This window comes from Numida meleagris, chromosome 1, assembly GCF_002078875.1.
Source record: "Numida meleagris isolate 19003 breed g44 Domestic line chromosome 1, NumMel1.0, whole genome shotgun sequence".
NCBI classification, from domain to species: domain Eukaryota; kingdom Metazoa; phylum Chordata; class Aves; order Galliformes; family Numididae; genus Numida; species Numida meleagris.
Genome location: NC_034409.1, coordinates 166640398 through 166657918, shown reverse-complemented (window position 1 = coordinate 166657918; position 17521 = coordinate 166640398). Strand labels below are relative to the sequence as shown.

At 42.9% G+C, this 17521-nt stretch overlaps 2 protein-coding genes across 4 annotated transcripts in view; one reads left to right on the top strand and one right to left on the bottom strand.

The window, feature by feature from the left end:
• Window positions 1–5318, top strand: part of RCBTB2 (RCC1 and BTB domain containing protein 2) — a 33537-nt gene extending 28219 nt beyond the window's left edge. For all 3 annotated transcript variants that reach the window (XM_021376208.1, XM_021376219.1, XM_021376229.1), the window contains one exon: window positions 1361–5318. In XM_021376208.1, the coding sequence (XP_021231883.1) occupies window positions 1361–1501 (141 nt within the window). In that variant the 3' untranslated portion in view covers window positions 1502–5318. The remainder of the gene's footprint in view (window positions 1–1360) is intronic.
• RB1 (RB transcriptional corepressor 1) overlaps window positions 6696–17521 on the bottom strand; it is an 81429-nt gene continuing 70603 nt past the window's right edge. The window contains exons 18-27 of the mRNA XM_021376196.1: window positions 14874–14992; window positions 14243–14388; window positions 13068–13213; window positions 12264–12368; window positions 11588–11701; window positions 11338–11504; window positions 10224–10254; window positions 9595–9737; window positions 9129–9178; window positions 6696–8520 (exon numbers count right to left, since the gene is read on the bottom strand). Of these exons, the coding sequence (XP_021231871.1) occupies window positions 8444–8520; window positions 9129–9178; window positions 9595–9737; window positions 10224–10254; window positions 11338–11504; window positions 11588–11701; window positions 12264–12368; window positions 13068–13213; window positions 14243–14388; window positions 14874–14992 (1098 nt within the window). The 3' untranslated portion in view covers window positions 6696–8443. The remainder of the gene's footprint in view (window positions 8521–9128; window positions 9179–9594; window positions 9738–10223; window positions 10255–11337; window positions 11505–11587; window positions 11702–12263; window positions 12369–13067; window positions 13214–14242; window positions 14389–14873; window positions 14993–17521) is intronic.

Sequence of the window (17521 nt, the reverse complement as noted above, 5' to 3'; positions counted from 1 at the left end):
GCTAATAATCAGTAACAGGAGGCACGAACAACTGAGGCCAAAAAGAAGGAACTGTGGTTTCCATACGCTGTGGCGGTGGAAGCCCGGTGTAACAGGGAAAACTGGGCAGGAGAGGAGCGACCAAATGGTTTGGTTCTCCTAGGAGTGGAAGTTATCGTTACACATTCGCTCTGGAGTTTGTCCTGTTAGAAACTTGTCTCTACTTTTGAACATCTCCAAAACAGAAATGGTTTTCATTGACCTGTGTCAGGTGGAGTAATGAAAGATACATTTAGGTGTATCTTGAAGTAGTAAAAATAGCCCGGACAAAGTACTGGAGATTGCAATGGCAGAAGCACAATAAAAGGGATTGGCCAGATGACTACATATGCTATTCCCCTCTTCCTTCTATAATACAGTGTTTTATTCTGCATACGTAGTATACTTTTTAAATATAGGCAGTACTTCAACACAGTCATCAGCCCATGAATTGGTTCACCTGCTCCTAGAACAGCGTGTGCCAACCTCAGAAGTACACGGCTGCCCTCCTCCCTACATCCACATCTCAGAAAGGGATAGAATAGAACTGCTTCCAAGAAGTGCCGCAAAGACTTCTTTATTAATGGGATAGCCTCTGGCTAAGGAATTGTGAAGTAAGCAAGGGGTGTACTACATTAGTATGGTAAAAATTGGTTTGAGAGCTGTCTGCAGCACATCAGCGCTTCAGTGAAAAGTTGTCCCGAGAAGGATTATGAAAGAGGCCTGATAGCTTAGAAAGAGAGAATTAGTTCTGTCTGATTGATTTCTTGTCATTAAATGTGAACTGTGCAGGTGAAAGATCTTAGTGCTGTGTTTATCTGCCATTAGCGTAGAAAATCAGCTGAAGGCTGACTTGGCCTCTGTATGCATCTGTTAGGATTAAAGTGTTTTTGAGCGGGTGAAATTTGCTGAGTGCAATCAGTTGCTTGGCCTAATGGCTTGTCCTGAACATCCTTTCACAGCAAGACAGGGATGAGACAAAACCAGCTCTGGAGAAGGATTTTCAGTTCCTAGGTTGACCACAAAATACATGTATTCTAACATAGAGTTTGTGTTCTAATCACCTTTCCTAATACGCTCAGTAAGTATAACAGGGTCCTAGAGTTAACTTGGGTGACTGCTCCTTCTTGTGTTGTTTTTTTTTTCAGAGCAGAGTTATTGAATGGTTTGTTTGTATTTGCAATTTCCATCCTATCATTTGTGATCTAACAAAACTGATCAAAAAAGGATTGGTGGTTGATATACTGTCTGCTAATTCAATGATAGATTTGGAAGAGGAAAACAACGATAATAATTTTGCTGTCAGTCATTCATACTACAAATTAACTCACTTTGTTTTTAGGACTTGGAAGAATTTTGCTTCAGATTTTGCATAAACCATTTAACTGTTGTAACACAAACGCAAGGCTTTGCAGAAATGGACCACGATCTCCTGAAAAACTTCATTAGCAAAGCAAGCAGAGTGGGAGCATTCCGAAATTGAGACCTGGCTACCGCCAAGCTGAAGAGCGCATCCTCATGCCTCCTGGGAATACTTCTCCTTTGGAGAATTTATTCATGGTCAGAACGCATCCTCGGTGCCCGTCAGCTTAGGAGATGCCTCGAAGTCTGCTAACATACTGGTTTGAAAAGATGACTACAGCATAGGTGTGTAGGGAGAGCTCATTGCCAGCATTCAGAATTTGACAACAAAATCTAATGCAATAACTACCCTTTCCCACTTAAAGTTAAGCAAACTAAGCTGGCATTATCTTGACTATTTTGAGTATATTATTTTTATGTAAAAAACTTGTAACTGGATTTTATAGAGCAGTGACATCCTTGCTGCTAAAACTTTCATCGTACACTTCTATCACCAAACTATGTTAATATGCCACAGTGGGCCTCTTTGTGTCAGGTTATCCAAAGAGACAAACTTGGTTTTCTGAGTACGTGATGAAGTATTATACATCCTTTAGGAGGAGAGGCTTTCTGAGTGGTAGGAAGTTTTGTCTCTCTGTATGTTTGAGTGTAAATACCAAAACTGTGAAGAGTTCAGCTGGATATTAGAATTTTAAGTTGGTGGCCGTTGTGTCCATTGTTCTAGACAATGAAAAAGCCTGTCCATTATACCAGGCATGTTCCCTGGCACCCCTATGGGACAGCAAACAGTATTTGTCTGGGCATGAATTATGGTGTGGTGTGTTTCAGCACTCAGAAAACCATCTGGCTGCTTGCTACCAAGAAAAATGAATCTAAACAAGATCTCAGGGAAAGGGAGGTTCCACTGAGATTTGCTCATTTAATCCTATCTTACTGCCCGTCCCCTAGGAGGTCATCTTAAGAAAAGTGGAAAAGAAGATCAAGTGATAAAATGGGTCTTAGAATTATATCACAAAAGTGGAACTCACGCTGCTTCCCACGTGGCAGTAAGGACACCCTGTTGAGTGCGTTGTTTCAGGTTCTCCTTTGGGCAGTGCTGCCATAGCTCTCTGAGTGACCCCAGCACTTGCATTCTGTGCCTGTTTGAGGGGTGAGGAGTTGTCCACTGGCCATTGAGGCGGGCGGGATGGCTTAGGCAGATTAGGTACTTAGTTTCTAACTGACTAACGTGAGCTAAGATAAAATGCCACCTTGTGTAATGCAGAGGAGGGGTTGCCCACTTACAGACAATGCTGAGCTTATGGAGCAGTTACTTGGAATTTTTTTAACAGGCAATTGTCAATGAACTCTGAGAAATGATTTCTCTTCAAAGAGCGGGAGGAGCGGCTCTACGTGGTACATGCCCTCTGCAGTACTTTACAAAAGCTGGATGGCCAGGCTCAGTGCGCTGGTACATCTCATGCCACCTTCACTCAGACTCGTGCTCTGCCAGAGTCCTCTGACGACTTATTCCAATCCTCGTATGTGGTTTCTAAGAACCTAATTCCCTTAAATGATCTCAGCCTCATTTCTGAAGTGGAAATTACTGTCCTTAGTCATAGCAGAGAACTATTTCTTAAGCGTTCATATTCCTTGAGGAGGAGAAAGAGGAGAAACAAGTTCTCAGAGAAGAGGAGTGAGGAGTTGCTCTCGTCACATTGGTCTCTGCAGCTGTGATTGGATGGGTAAGGCATGCAGATGGCAAAACTGACTTAGGAAGATAGGTGGAAGCAAATTACTTTGGGAAAATGCTGTACTAAGAAACCATTTGCAGTTGAGGTTTTTCCCTCAAACCGTCGCTAGGAATGTATTGTATTGTCTGTTGCTTACAAGCTTATTTTGCCTTCCCATAGTCATACAGCTTCCTCCAGCAGCATCAAGCCATACTTCAGCTGCTGTGTCAGCATTTTATGTTCAAATAGACCTGGTCAAAACTTTCCAATACATAATGCCATCCCATCAAAACCACAACATCCCTGAGGGGAAAACGATGTGTTTTGGTAATTCTGTGTTGAAAAAGCACTTGCTGCAGGCACACAGATAAAGCTGTTCTCAGGAGGGGCACAAGTCCACCATGCTGTAGCCCAACACTAATCATATATCAAGAGCGGACAAAAGGCAACGCTGCATGAGCCAAGACTGAGGAATTCCAACCCATTTGGTCGAGCCAGGGACAGCTAGGGTGAAGTCTCAGTCCTGCTCACCCCGGAGCCTGAGAACCACCAGTGCCACCTGCCAGCACAGCCTTGGCAGCACGCAGAGCCAAGGTAGCCGTGTGCATGGTCCTAGTGATAGGATGAGGAGGAAATTAAAAGATGCTTGATGTTAGGCAGAAATTCTTTACTCAGAGGGCGGTGAGGCCTTGGCACAGGCTGCCCAGAGAAGCTGTGGGTGCCCCATCCCTGGAGGTGCTGAAGGCCAGGTTGCATGGGGGCCTGGGCAGCCTGAGCTGCTGGGTGGCACTGCCCACGGCAGAGGGCTGGGGCTTTAAGATCCCTTCCAACCCGAGCTGTTCTGTGGTTCTATGACAGTACCAGCTGTAGGCAAGGCTGAGGGTGGGAAGCGTGGCTGCCTGCAGTGAGCCTGGACAAACCAGCAAAGCTCACTTTTGTAGCACTCAATGAGATCAGGGGGTGAAAGGGCCGGAGGCAGCTGGGCAGCGCTGCTTTGTGTAGGAAGGGCAAAAGCTGCCGCACCCAGCTATGGTATTTATGGAACTGGAATTAAGTTCAAAAAATGTTCTCCAAACATTCCCACTGTCAAAATGTTAATTTTGTAACATTTTAAAAAACTTTTTGTTTTATTCAATGTCTGATCAAACCAGTCCACTGTTCAGGGAAGAGCCTGGCTCCCCTGAGTCCCGCTCCCTGGAGGGAGGTTCCTGAAGAGTGCTGCCGTGCTCCTCCTCTGGCTCAGGCCCACAGGGCAGTTCAACAACACGAGACCCCCAGATAAAAGCGACTGCAGTCGATACAGTGTGCTTTCTTAGTGAGGCATTTTTTGGCTTAACATAACCAACAGTGCCTTTAAAAAAAAAAAAATTTCCTTCCTGTGTATGATTTCCCACCTACTGTGTGCAGCAAAGCTTGGCTGCAATTTCAGCGTGGCTGACAAAGTCTGGCATCCTGAGAGGAGGCATCTGTGTGCTGAACAAAGGCAACTACAGGTGTAGCATGGCAGCGCTGGCTGTCCCTCACACCATGCGTAGCGTTGGTCCTGGACGTGATGCCACTGTATTCCTAGAGACTTCTATTTATTTATTTGCTAACTTTCATTTGCATGCACTTTCCTTGGCACTTAACGGCCGATGTTTAAAAAACATATTGGCTTAAGTGGTTAAATGCAGCTGTGTGTGCGTAAACGTGCTCGGAAACCTCTTGTGGGACATTTTGGAAGAAATTAAGGATGGGTTTTGCTACTGTACAGGGTCTGCAATGAATTCAAGTTGTGGATCCTGCAGGTTAACTACTTCAAGAGGTGGTTCTCATTTTTTAGGACACCACAGGCAAAAAAGGGTATCTGTTACGTGAAAATAATGTCAAGCATAGGATGTGTCTGGGGCTCAAAGAGGGATTTTTGCTTGAGAAGCACAGGTGAAATTTGCTTGAAAAAGACGTGACAGGAAAACAATCAGCTCAAGGTTACATTGCTGAATAGTCAGCACTGCAGTGCCCTTGGGTAGTCCCAGCACCGTGTGAACTGCTGAGTCACTTCCATAGGCTTTCCTTGTACAACAAAGCCTTCAGTTGCCCCATGGAGCTGGGAGGCGCTGGGTGCCACCCCACCGTGCAGCAGGGGTGGGGCCTGAACTTGTAAGTGGGTTTTGATTTCTTGTTTCTTCATCAACTTGCCTGCGTTTAACAGACCATTAATAAAAACACCATCCTATCTGAAAAGCGTGAGTGGCTGCTCGGTGCTTTTTTAATATAAATTCCCGCCCTAATAATGACTGAATGATCAATGAAATTGCCTCAAACCAAAAACTGCTTCCAAAGCAAACGTATATTATAGTCAGCTTACTCATTTGAAGACAGTTCAGTTTGTACTGTACGCCAGTACCACGCAGCCCCATTCTCAGGACTAGTACTGCGCAAGCACGGCCGAGCACTGAACTCCCCCCTCAGCCCCAATGGAGGGGAGCAGCCCCTTCCCAGGGGTTCTCCGCAGGTGTCCATTCCTCCACAGAAGGAGCCTGATCCTTACCACGGAAGCACGGGAAATGCTGTCACATTTTCCGCCTGACTCTTCTGCTGCGAACTCTTTTTTTCCTGTTAAACGGGTTTGGTAGTCTATGCCGTTCTGAATCCAGGTCTTGTGGTCCGATGGCTGCTCAGGAAGAGTTAAGATTTCAAAACGTGATTAGAAAGCTGTTAATTGCAGGATGCCTGCCTGCACACGTATCCGCACACAGCCGATAAAATGTTTTTAGAGGGGGCAGGGACTGGGGAGTCAGCAGGCGCACTGTGTGTTTTGGGCGTTACGTCACGCCCGTCAGTCCCACACATCGCACTGCAGGCTCAGCACAGCTGCCAGGCACAGGCCGCGCCGGGCTCGGAAAGTGCAGGAAGCACGTGGGGCTGCCGTGCCTGCAGCCGGACACCCGGCCCAGCTCACGCTGCCGCTCTGGCACACTGGGCCATTTGGAGCAGTAACTTCTGAGAACAAAAGAATGGAGCGTGAAAAGCAGTGGTGACGTGATGTGAGCAACAACGTCTCTGAAGGACTTGGGCAGCTCTGCAAGGGCTGTGCCGCTGACCCAGGCCATGAAGTCACACGTGGGCCAGAGGTGGTACCAGTGGTGACCCTGGAGTGAAAGATCCATTAAGAACAGTTCCAGATTAACTCAGACCATTCTCACAAAGTAGTATGGAAATTTCTGCCAGTAATGACAATCCCACCTGCACACCACTGGAGATCACAGAATCATTACGGTTGGAAAAGACCACTAGGATCACCTGGGCCAACATCAGCCCATCCCACCATGCCCACTGACCACATCCCTCAGTGCCACATCTGCCCTTCTCTTGAACACCTCCAGGGATGGTGACTCCTCCACCTCCCTGGGCAGCCTGTGCCAGTGCCTCACCGCTCTTTCTGAGAAGAAATGTTTCCTAATATCCAACCTGAACCTCCCCTGGTGCAACTTGAGGCCATTTCCTCTCGTGACAGAGCAGCTTCTGCTCGCACCGGCTGCAGAATCATGGGGGGAGCGTGATATAGATGGGCACCATCACCATAAAAAGCCGCCTTCTCATCTAATGAAATTACCAACTAAATATCTTTTAAAAGCTATTTTATTTCATCTTGAAAGGAGATAAACTGATTAGTTGTATAAAATATTGTCATACATTTGATGTAAAGCCTTCAGCCTGTTCAAACAAACCAATACAGTGTCACAGTAAAGCACTAGGAGATCTGTTCAGGTGCAGGGCTCTGTAATGTCGCGCCTGCAGCGCTCTCACCGGAGGATCACTGAAGAACTTCAGCTGCTGTAACAGAGCTTGGGACCAGAGAGTCCCAATGGAACACACATTCTGTCTGTAAAACTCTGTTAAAAGTGAAAAAATAAACACAATGTACTCTTAACACTTTTGTACATTCTTCAGGATGAAAGCTGAAGCTGTATTGAGAATAAAAAAATAATTTCATTTGAAAAGTCAGTGACAAATCAGTGTGCTGTTTGCAGAGAGCTGTAGCTCTAGGTTCAGCCTTTGGTCAACACCAGAACTGGTCATCAGCAGGTACTACTGTAGCCATTCTAGGTTCAGCTACACCACTTCTAAACACTTTCTACACAGAGAAGTGTTACTGTGTAATGAGCAGCATGCTTTGCTACCACAACTGTTTCAATTTAAGCAGCTGCAAGAGCTAGATTTCATACAAATGGGTCATTTAAAAAAGTGGCACCTCACTTATTGTGTTTCAGTTCACTAGAAATAAAACATCCTTTCCTCTTAGCTGGCTATTCTGCAGACCTTTCACCCCTGCAAGAAAAAAATAAATCCAGTATCTGAATCCATAACTTACAAATACATTAAAAAAAAATTTGTTCCCAAGTTGCCTGTTGAGCTCTGCCTTTTTAGAAAGGCACTGGCCTCAGACACACAGCTCCCTGCCATCAGGTTCGGCCACAGACACATCAACTCTTGAAGAAATCAAGAGAATTCTACATCATGAGGTCTTGGTAACTTCTGTGTGTGAGGTGTGATGGCGGTTGGGGGCATTTTACTTTTTTTTTTTTTTTTTTTTTTTTTAAAGTCAAGGTTTTCCAAGATATGAAAGTGCACAGCAAGGTACTTCCTTCGCGTTTGGGAATACGCCTTTCTGCTCTGTGGGACTCAATCTCTGTGAGATTCAATGAAATTCAACCCGGGCAAGTGGGCAGTGCTGAACTGACTGTAGGGAGAGAGCTGGGGAACTGCGGAACGTGACGTACCTGAGGTACAGGACACTGGTTTCAGTAGTACCGCTAACACGATGCGCTCACTGCTTTCCACTTCTGCTTCTGTGGGGAGACCTGACTCTGCACGGCTGCCGTGCGGCTTCAGTTAATGGGAAATTGATGTGTTAATTACACACAGTGTCAGCAATCCCTGCGGTATCTGACCCCTAATTCTCAGTATTTGCTCATAGTGCGTCAAGATCTGACGTTAAAATGAAATCTAAGAAACAAAATTAGTGCACTTCAAATCACTAGCTAACATTTTGTCTTGAGACAGGAAAAATTCAATCCAGGTAGACTGAACTGGCTTCAATCAGTAACGCTGCAATAGCAAACTAAGACATTTTCCAAGTCGGTTTTTAAAATCCTCAAAAAATATATAAATTAAATTCAGTGGCTTACATCTCATACATGCTACATCATAAGGCAAAGTATCATGAAAAACCTTGAAAAAATAAAGAAGTCCAAATGTTTTCAACTATCAGTTTGGAATAAAAGCAACTAAAAAAGCAACTCAGTGAGTGAAGGCAGTAAAACAAAAGCTGGGAGGGCCTGCAGCAGCCCCTGGTCCTGAGGAGAATCTCACTTTTTTTCTTCATTGGCTGAGGTATCATTTCCGTCGTTCAGTTTCTGCTTCTGCATTCTTGTTCGAGTAGATGCTAGAAAGAAAAATGAATGGAATTAAATACTCCCTTCAAAATTATTCTGGACATGATTATTTGTAAAAATTGGTAATGACCCAAGAAATAGAAGCAGGCTCTTCTAAATAAGTTCTACTCTTCTAAGTAAATGCACAATTGTGAATTATTTCGGCACTTCTTGCTTAACTTCACACACCCGAAGGCATTCACCCACCACTGAAGCTCTCCTTAGTACCGTGTCCTCCCTTTTGCCTTTCCATCCTTCAAACAAGCACTGGACACCTTCACACAGGGCTGTGCTGCCCCAGTCCTGAAGGGCTGAGCGGCACCACATCCCAGAGCACAGCAAATCATTTAATTCCCTTTCAAGAATTCCAGTGTTAAGGATGAACACATCATGGTCATTTTCTGGCACGCCGCCGTGCCATTTCACAGTACCAAAGAGGCTTGGGAGGATTTTCATTTAATCATCTGTGGTTTGTTTTTTTTTAGTGGAAATGGAGCAAGTACAAAAAAGTAAGCACTGAAACGATACCAGCGTTGAACAACGCTTTTGTCTGAGTTGACACAAACTGTTTTATGCGAGGCACTCACTGCTGAGGAGTTACTAGAAGAATAATACTCACTCATTTCTGCAAGCTTTTGTTGGAACTTGGACTCCTGGGGTAGGTGTTTGCTGCAGACAGAAAGCATTTGATTAAAGAGAAGTTAATAAACAAAAACAAACACATAAATCAGGGTCGGTTCATTTCACTGCTATTGCCTCATCTTACAAAGATGCAAAGTGCATTTTCCTCCACAGTAAAGAAATCAAGAGATGTTTCATTTCTCATACTTCTAAAATAATATTTTTAAAGGCTGGCTAAAGACAACAGCACGACATAGCCCTCAGGAGAAATATCAAGATGCTGGATGTAAGGCACTGAATAAATGCTTGCTTGCAGCATCAAGATGTCCAATTAAGTATTTATTATGCTACCATCCCGCATTTAACGTATTAATGGAAGTTCAGAAATGAACAGAAGTTAGGATGCATTCTGGAGGCCCCGCAAACCAAACCAGTTGAGCAGAACGCCACCATCAGTCCCCTACCCTCCATCGGCCTCGTCTTGCCCCTCTATATCGAAGCGCAGCCTCTTCAGCGGCTTAGGGGCATCGCCGGGTTCCGCACTGCGCTTTATGTGGCTCTCGCTGTTGCACACCATCTGGTTTATCTTTTGAAACTTTTCAGAAGTCTGAAATCATGAGAAAACAGTGAAAGGGCTGTCAGTGAATCCTGAAGCTACTCAAACTTCCCCAGTTATTCACTAGAACATTACCAGGCCTTGAGTCTGCAGTCTAAAAAACCCTAACCTTAGCATCATAGAATGGTTTGGGTTGGAAGGGACCCTTAAGATCATCTAGTTCCACACCCCTGCTATAGGCAGGGACACCTCCCACTACACCAGGTTGCTCACAGCCCCATCCAGTCAGGCCTTGAATGCCTCCAGGGAGGAACCTTCTTTCACAACAACTAAAATAGGATGCAAAATGTTTTAAAAGTGAAGTCTGAATATTTGAAAGAAGTTAATGGAACGTCCCTGCAATCTCTGTGCTTACAAATTCCATAAAATAACGACACTAAATGAGAGCTATGAGCCAGCTCTCCAGCTGCTAGCAGGCCACCCCATGCCTCCTAGACCACGCATTCAAGAGCAGACAATAAAAACTGTAAAACTCACCCCAAACGTTTCGCCAATTGACACCAGAATTCTGCCAAAGGAAGAAAACAAGCGTTTCAGTGAAGCTGCCCTCCACAGCGAGACACGGAAGAAGAAAATCTATTTGCATTTATGAAGTGTTTTCCTCTCTAGCAGTGCAAACCCAGGTTGTGCTTTGTTGCATTCAGATCATTCACATTTCCCTTCGGGCCGGTGAAAGCCTAAGCACCAAATTGGCCATCCCACACAGATAGAAGAGAAGCTGTGGCTTGGAAGAATGAAAGGTCCACACAGCTCAGCCCTTATCAACAGGAAGAGCTGGGCACCTGATAATCAACCCTTAAATGTTACCGCTGGAAAAGCCCACTGTAGATTTGCACAGGCTTTTTGACACTGAGATGAAAATGCTGTTTACAGATAAGTGACTCATCTGCCGTCATCCTCTGCTAAGAGCCAGTGACCCACAGTTTGAATCATGGAACGGCTTGGGTTGGAAGGGACCTTGAGGATCATCAAGTTTCAACCCCCTGCTTCAGGCAGAGCTGCCAGCTGCTAGACCAAATACTAGATCAGATTGCCCAGGGCCCCATCCTACCTGGTCTTAAACATCTCCAGGTATGGGGCATCCACAGGCTCTCTGGGCAGCCTGTACCAGCACCTCACCACCCTCTCACCCCCTGACATCTCACCTAAATCTCCCTTACTTTAGTTTAAAACCATTCCCCCTTGTCCTATCACTATCTACCCACATAAAAAAGTTGATTTCTACACAGTTTGAAACATTCAGCAAAGTCAGCTACACATTCTGAACCATCTTGTTCCAAAAATATATTTTCTCTTTAACCAAGTGGTATAAAATTCTTCCCTCTTATGAGAGAGAGTCAAATCCAACACAATTTAGACCACCAGGTCAAAAAGCACATCTTGGATGCAACTACTGTGAAAAAAACGTTAACACACTTGAACAAACTGAAACAGAAAGGTGCTCAAAGATGCACAGATTCCAAATACAGGACACAAACTTTAACCAGGAAAGATAAACTAACCACAGATCATTAACAAACTACACACTGCAGTTTTTACTAAACTCCCGACAACTTCACTTCCCTCAATGAAATGTTTGTAACCAACATACCTGGACCTCGGAGTCATCTTAGTGGGAGACTGAAACCCATCAGAGAATTTGTATGGGCTCTTCAAGGGTGAGATGTAGATGTTGTTGCCCGCAGGGACGCGCCGAGGAGAATTGGAAAACTGGTAGGGGCTGCGAGGAATGTGTGGGATAGGTGACAGCGTAGGAGGCTACAAAATAACAACATCAGAAGGTTTTATTGTCTATAAATTCCTATTCTATTAAACAGTTCTGAATACAACTAACATCTTACCCTGTTGGAGGCATACTGCAGGATGTTTGTCTTCAGTTTCTGCATGAACACTAAGTTGTAGAAGACTATAATGGAGTCGTACTGCTCTTCCCTGATAAGAACATGTTTGAAAGTCTGCACAGAGTGAAAAAAAAATTTAAGTTCCCTTGTTTGTAAGCACCTTAATGAGCTTTTTAATGTTAGAATCAAGCCTAAAACTATGATAGGCCTCTCCATATATACCTGTTTGACATATGACCATATTTTTATTGATGACATCTAAAGTAATCTGTCTATTTCCCCTCAGTGTTCCAGGAAAGTTAAGTAATTCTTAAAGGAACTTAAGTTGCTTCAGAAAAATCCTATTAGTACTACATTTCATTTTCATCTAGTCTCCAAAGGGAATCATAAACTGTTACTTGCTATCTTTAATTAAAAAGGCAGAAGGAAATTTGTTTTCTGAGAGCTAATAAACTACTTGTGCAAGATACTTACTATTTTGCAAGATGACTACAGAGATACTTAGTATTAGAGCTAATTTTTATATTCTGCAGAGCAGAGATATAATGAAGCACGTGGACAATTCGTATTGAACATTTCTATCCTTGTGTGTTGCTTGTTTTGTGGTTGTTTTTTTTTAGACCAAGAAACAAACATAACAACTTTCTGGAGGGACAATATTAAGGAATTTCCATACCTCTTGATTTGTATTGGGCAGCTCTTTGTATGCAGAAACTATTGTTTTAAATCTAAGATCCACATTCTTTACTTTGCATATGCCATACATGGAACACATCATGATCTATTAATGAAACAGGAAAAGACAACAGGAAATGCAGTAAATAAGATGGTTTTTCATTTCAAGTTTAAAAATCCTATTTTCTCTGCTCTTCTATGCTTTCATGCTCTTAACATCAAAAGAATCTTCGGCCTTAGCAAAGCTTTGCTACCGAGTTTTAATCTGTATTTCATGAACTGTCATTAGGAAACAAAAGCAAAAACTCAGTTTATAAGCTGTTACTGGTTGTGCTCTCTAAACCAGCATGCAGTTCAACTTCATAAGAGTCCAGATGGTATCTCACCTACTTTTCCTTTCATTTCTGCATGGCGATCAACTAACTAGAGCTGGTAATAACTTCTGAAACTCATTTTGCTTACTGCAACTTTAGGCTACAATAAAAAAGGTGGTTCAGCCAAACATCTTCACAAAGAAGATCAGTATTTTCTTACACAGATAAACAGAAAATTTGGTCTCTGTTCATTATCTTGCAAATAGCTAGAAATGGTTTTTTGGATATTTGATAGTAAGTATCTAACAGAAACAAACCTCAGATGGTCAAAAATACATTAACTAAATTAATTTATGCTTCGAGTCATCAACAGAGAGATAAAAACTCAGATCATCATTCCGAAGAGCTTAAGAACGCGTAAGTAACATTTTTGCTCAGGAAAGCCTTTTCAAACCTCACTTTTTATTTTTATTTATTTTTTTAAATGTTACCTGGTCCAAGTGCCTGTCTCTCATAAGCTCATATTCATTTTGCAGTGTGTGCTGGAAGAGGGTCCAGATCAATAGCTCCAAGTCAGGATGTTCAGAGAGAAGCCGAAAGAACAGGGTATGCAATCGAAGATAGGCCAGTCGAAACACTTGAGAAACAAAAGAAAACAAAACTGAAAGTGTAGTAAGAGCAGGTATAGAAAATAAGAGGAACGTGAAGGAGAATGGACAGCAATTAAGCATTCACCAAGTCCTACTACAAGAACTACAATCCATGAAATGAAGCAGTCAGGTTCAAAATTTCCAATAATTTTCGGTAAGACTCAATACAACAACAGGTGGTGGACATCTGGAAGTCCACAGTGTACAATGCTGCACATGTATTGTCTATGTTGATCAAAAGTCTGGACAAATGTTTGGAAAATTAATCTACTATGAGTTTTTAAGCAGACATATTGAAGAAAGCTCAGGAATACCCCCCAGAGCTGGAAAAAGTCAAAGCTTGGGAAAGCATTCAGGGGAAGCACCATGTATGCTCACCCAGTTTCTTAAGCTGCCTGTGACATCTAATTATGGTCAACATTGAAAAAGATGAAAGAAGTACCCTTCTTCAGAGCTAATATGGTCATTCTTACGAAGAGTAGATAAGCTTTCAGGTGAAACTTACGCCTAGCGGATGAGAGAAAGACTGGATGTAGTCTACCCAGACTTTAGTAAAGCCTTTGACTCTGTCTCCCACGCTTTTCTCCTGGAGAAGCTGGCAGCTCATGGCTTGGACAGGTGTACTCTTACATAGGTAAAAAACTGGCTGGATGGCCAGGCCCAAAGAGTGGTGGCGAATGGCTGCCCAGGGAGGTGGTGGAGTCACCATCCCAGGAGGTGTTCAAGAAGCAAGCAGATGTGGCACTGGTCAGTGGGAATGGTGGTGATGGGCTGATGGTTGGACTAGATTACCTTAGAGGTCCTTTCCAACCTTAACCTTTCTCTGATTCTGTGTAGAATGCATGTATTAACCTACTGGTAACACTTTATTATTTCTTTCAATGGCAGTTAAGAATTTCTATCGTGTTTGCCACATATCTGTCATAACCTACTCAGTAATGCTGAGCTCCAAAACCTGAAAAGGATAAATAACAAGAGAAAACTTTGCAACTTCAGTATGTACAGTAGAAACAAACCTTTTTTGTAGAACAGAGAGAGGGAGGTAGATTTCTGTGGCTTCTGTGTTTGTGAAGTCGCAGATGGCTGAGCATCTGGATTAGAAGTACCACTTTGAGGGTGTCCAGATGCTTTCTTCTTAGGAGATCTCACAGGAGAAAGATACCTGGAGATTTAACTTCTATTAAGCACTTTAACATCATGGGATAAAGGAACAATTTTATATGAATAATATTTGTACAAACTCTCCCCTCTCCCCCTAGTAGAAGAAACGAATTAGTACTGTAACCTGCTATTCCCATATTATAAATTAATAATTCAAATTATTGAATCAATTGATTAAATACTAACCTGTATTCTTTCCTTCTACAGCTCAAAACAGCAAGAAAAATGAGTTAGTGATAGCACACAAAAGAGCTGCACCACCTTTCTCTCCTCCTTTCCTTCTCCTCTCAAAACTCACACCCTTCCACTCACCTGAACTTCAACTAACGCCCAGCCAACACCATTTTTCTGATAAGAGGACTTATTTATTCCTAGGCAAGGAAGGTAACAGTTTGCAAATACAAGTACGATGGGGCTTGGATTTAAATATAAAGGGGGAATATCAACTATACTTTTCACTTGACATCAAGCATGCATGTCACTTACAGATCTGCTGCAGTGTGGTTATGTTGGAGAGGCAGATTTAGAGTGGCAGCGGGCTCAGGCTGATCAGTCTGGCCTTCTCGTTCTTTTGACTGCTTGATAAGATCGAACAGAGGTGAATCCTAGAAAAAAACAATCACAGTAAGAGCACTTTACACTGAGAAAAGCCAACCACATTGGACAGACTTTGTTCCTTCTTCTCTAAAAGACACCACCCAAAATATGCTCCTCAACAGAAGCTTAATGTTTTGAAATACTTCAGAATACTCATTTTGTCAGAGTACCAATCAATTTTAACTACTAAAATACACCAATTTTTTTTCTATAGCAGTCTATTAGATGCAGTTTGAAACGTTCTAGAGTCTCTTATTACTTCTTATTAAATAGCCATTCCTAAAACGAAAAGCACATGGTACATCAAGTATGATTACAAAAAGTGGTGATCCCTAAAAACACATGGGTGACTGAAAGGTACTAATGAAAGAAAGGTACCATTTCTGCTCCAGTACCTTCCCGATATTTCACATGTAACAGATAACGTACAAAACACATTCATAACTCATCTAACTGCAGTGGGGGCTATTCAGACCTCTGCAATATTATTTCTGGATGCAATTGTCCCAGAGCTACCTCTAGCAATTGCTGTGATAGCTCCACATGCATTAAGTCTCTGCCCTTAGACCCAGCTGGGATCTTAACGGACAAGTACAGTGACCTGATCCTACTTTGGTAGGTTACTGCCCCTGTATTCAATGGGCATGCTGATGGAGAGACAGTGAAGCACCCCCTTGATATTATAAGACATGCTTAATTTTTTACTTTTTTTCTTTTCTCCCCAAGAGTCCACACATTTTAATTTTAAGACAATTATTTGGACTTAAGGCCAGGCAGCTGGAATAAGCCTGAACCTATTAAAAGCTCAAGGCAGGAAGCAATGAAGAGAGGATTTAAGTGGAACGAGGACGGTTTGGGCTGAAGTAATGTTAGTACTACTGCTGACATTGGAAATCAACAGTAGTCTTGCTAAAACAACGTATCAGGTTTTTGTTGTTTGTGTGTCAAGTATGCAGTAGAATTCTGCTGAGACATCAAGACTGTATGGGAAAATACTTTGGCACCATATTTGTAATTAATTCTAAAAACACCAGATTTCTGGCTCCTGTTTTTCACATTTTCTTTAAACACGACTCAGCCTTGAGGATAATGTTGCTTTCCAAGGAAGCAGCATGAGAAATCCAGAAGCAACAGAAGAACGGCTTATAAAAAGCAGCTGCCTTCTCAGAATGGAAAGCATTATTCCTGAAGACAGGGAACAAAGGCAGCAAAACCAGAAATTTAGCATTTTCCTCCAAATGCTCCCATAAAAGCCACAGAATCGATCAGGTCAACACTTCCTGCATAAAGCATCATCTCGTTGTCCAAGCTCTCCTCGATTCTACAAATGCATATGTTACTAATATTAAAAGATGATGGCACAAATGACAAACCTTTATGTACAACAACAGGCAGGTATATAGCATGCAGTCAAGCAAGTTCCATCACTTGGCTGAAGGTAATAAGAAAATATCTAACAAAACCAGAGCAGTTTTATTGGTATTAAAACCAGCATTAAGACCCTCTTAATTTAGTCTTTGCTGTAGTATCAACTACAAAGTCAGATCAATAAGATGAGAGTGTGCCGCGGATTTTCCAGGGATTTAGAGCCGAACGCTACACGGTGCAGGAAGCATGACAATCTCAATATGAGTACGCAAGCTTCAACTTTAATGGAGTACTTCACAACATATATAGAAACTGAGTTACACCTGGCAAACTGCCATTGGTGGGGCTACCCCAACCCCATCCTCTGATTGGTGATTACAACTTGTTGAACAAACAAAGCCAAACAGCAAGCACCCCCCTGTGCCCAACAGTTAACCTCCTGATACTTCTGTCCTTGGGCTCCGCCCCACCCAAGGACCCCTAGGCCCTGCTGACCGTCCACACAGAACTACTCCATACACACACTCTGCAGTACTTCCTTGCTCGTACAGTCGCTCAAGTGATCCGTGGCCACCCTAATCCTGCAACAAGAGTGACTTGAGATTTACAGCTTTTCACACCGTGTAACTTATAAGTTATGCTTTTGGGCAATACTGAAACTGTTCCATTCATAACAGAACAAAACATAAGTTACTGACTCATAACCACAGAGTTATTTCTCCATCATTTCTCAACCAGACCTTGGACTGGTTTGCATCATCTTTCCTTGTAGTTAGGAGTGCACGTGCTTCTCGCTTGTTTCTTTCAGCGCTGCTCTTGCTGGAAATGCACAGACATGACCTCCTCCACTTCTCATTCTTCTGGCCACTGTGGATCTTCCTTTTTATTATTCCCACCAGCATTTCACTACGCTCTGAAGAATCCAAGTTTCTTTCCAAGAGTTGTCACTAACTCATGGTGAAAACATCTCCTCATTCCTTAACTAAGGGTAAACCCCACTTCATTTGATCCACGTTTTAATTATTAATAACTGGAAAAGTACTGCTTTCAATAAAGCATCAGTAAAAGGAAATAGAATTGATGGAGGGTGAAGGAGGGACAGGTCAAGAAATGGAAGCAGAAGTTACAGTTTTTGAAGTTAACACTTCCAGTTCTAGGTCCTCCAGACA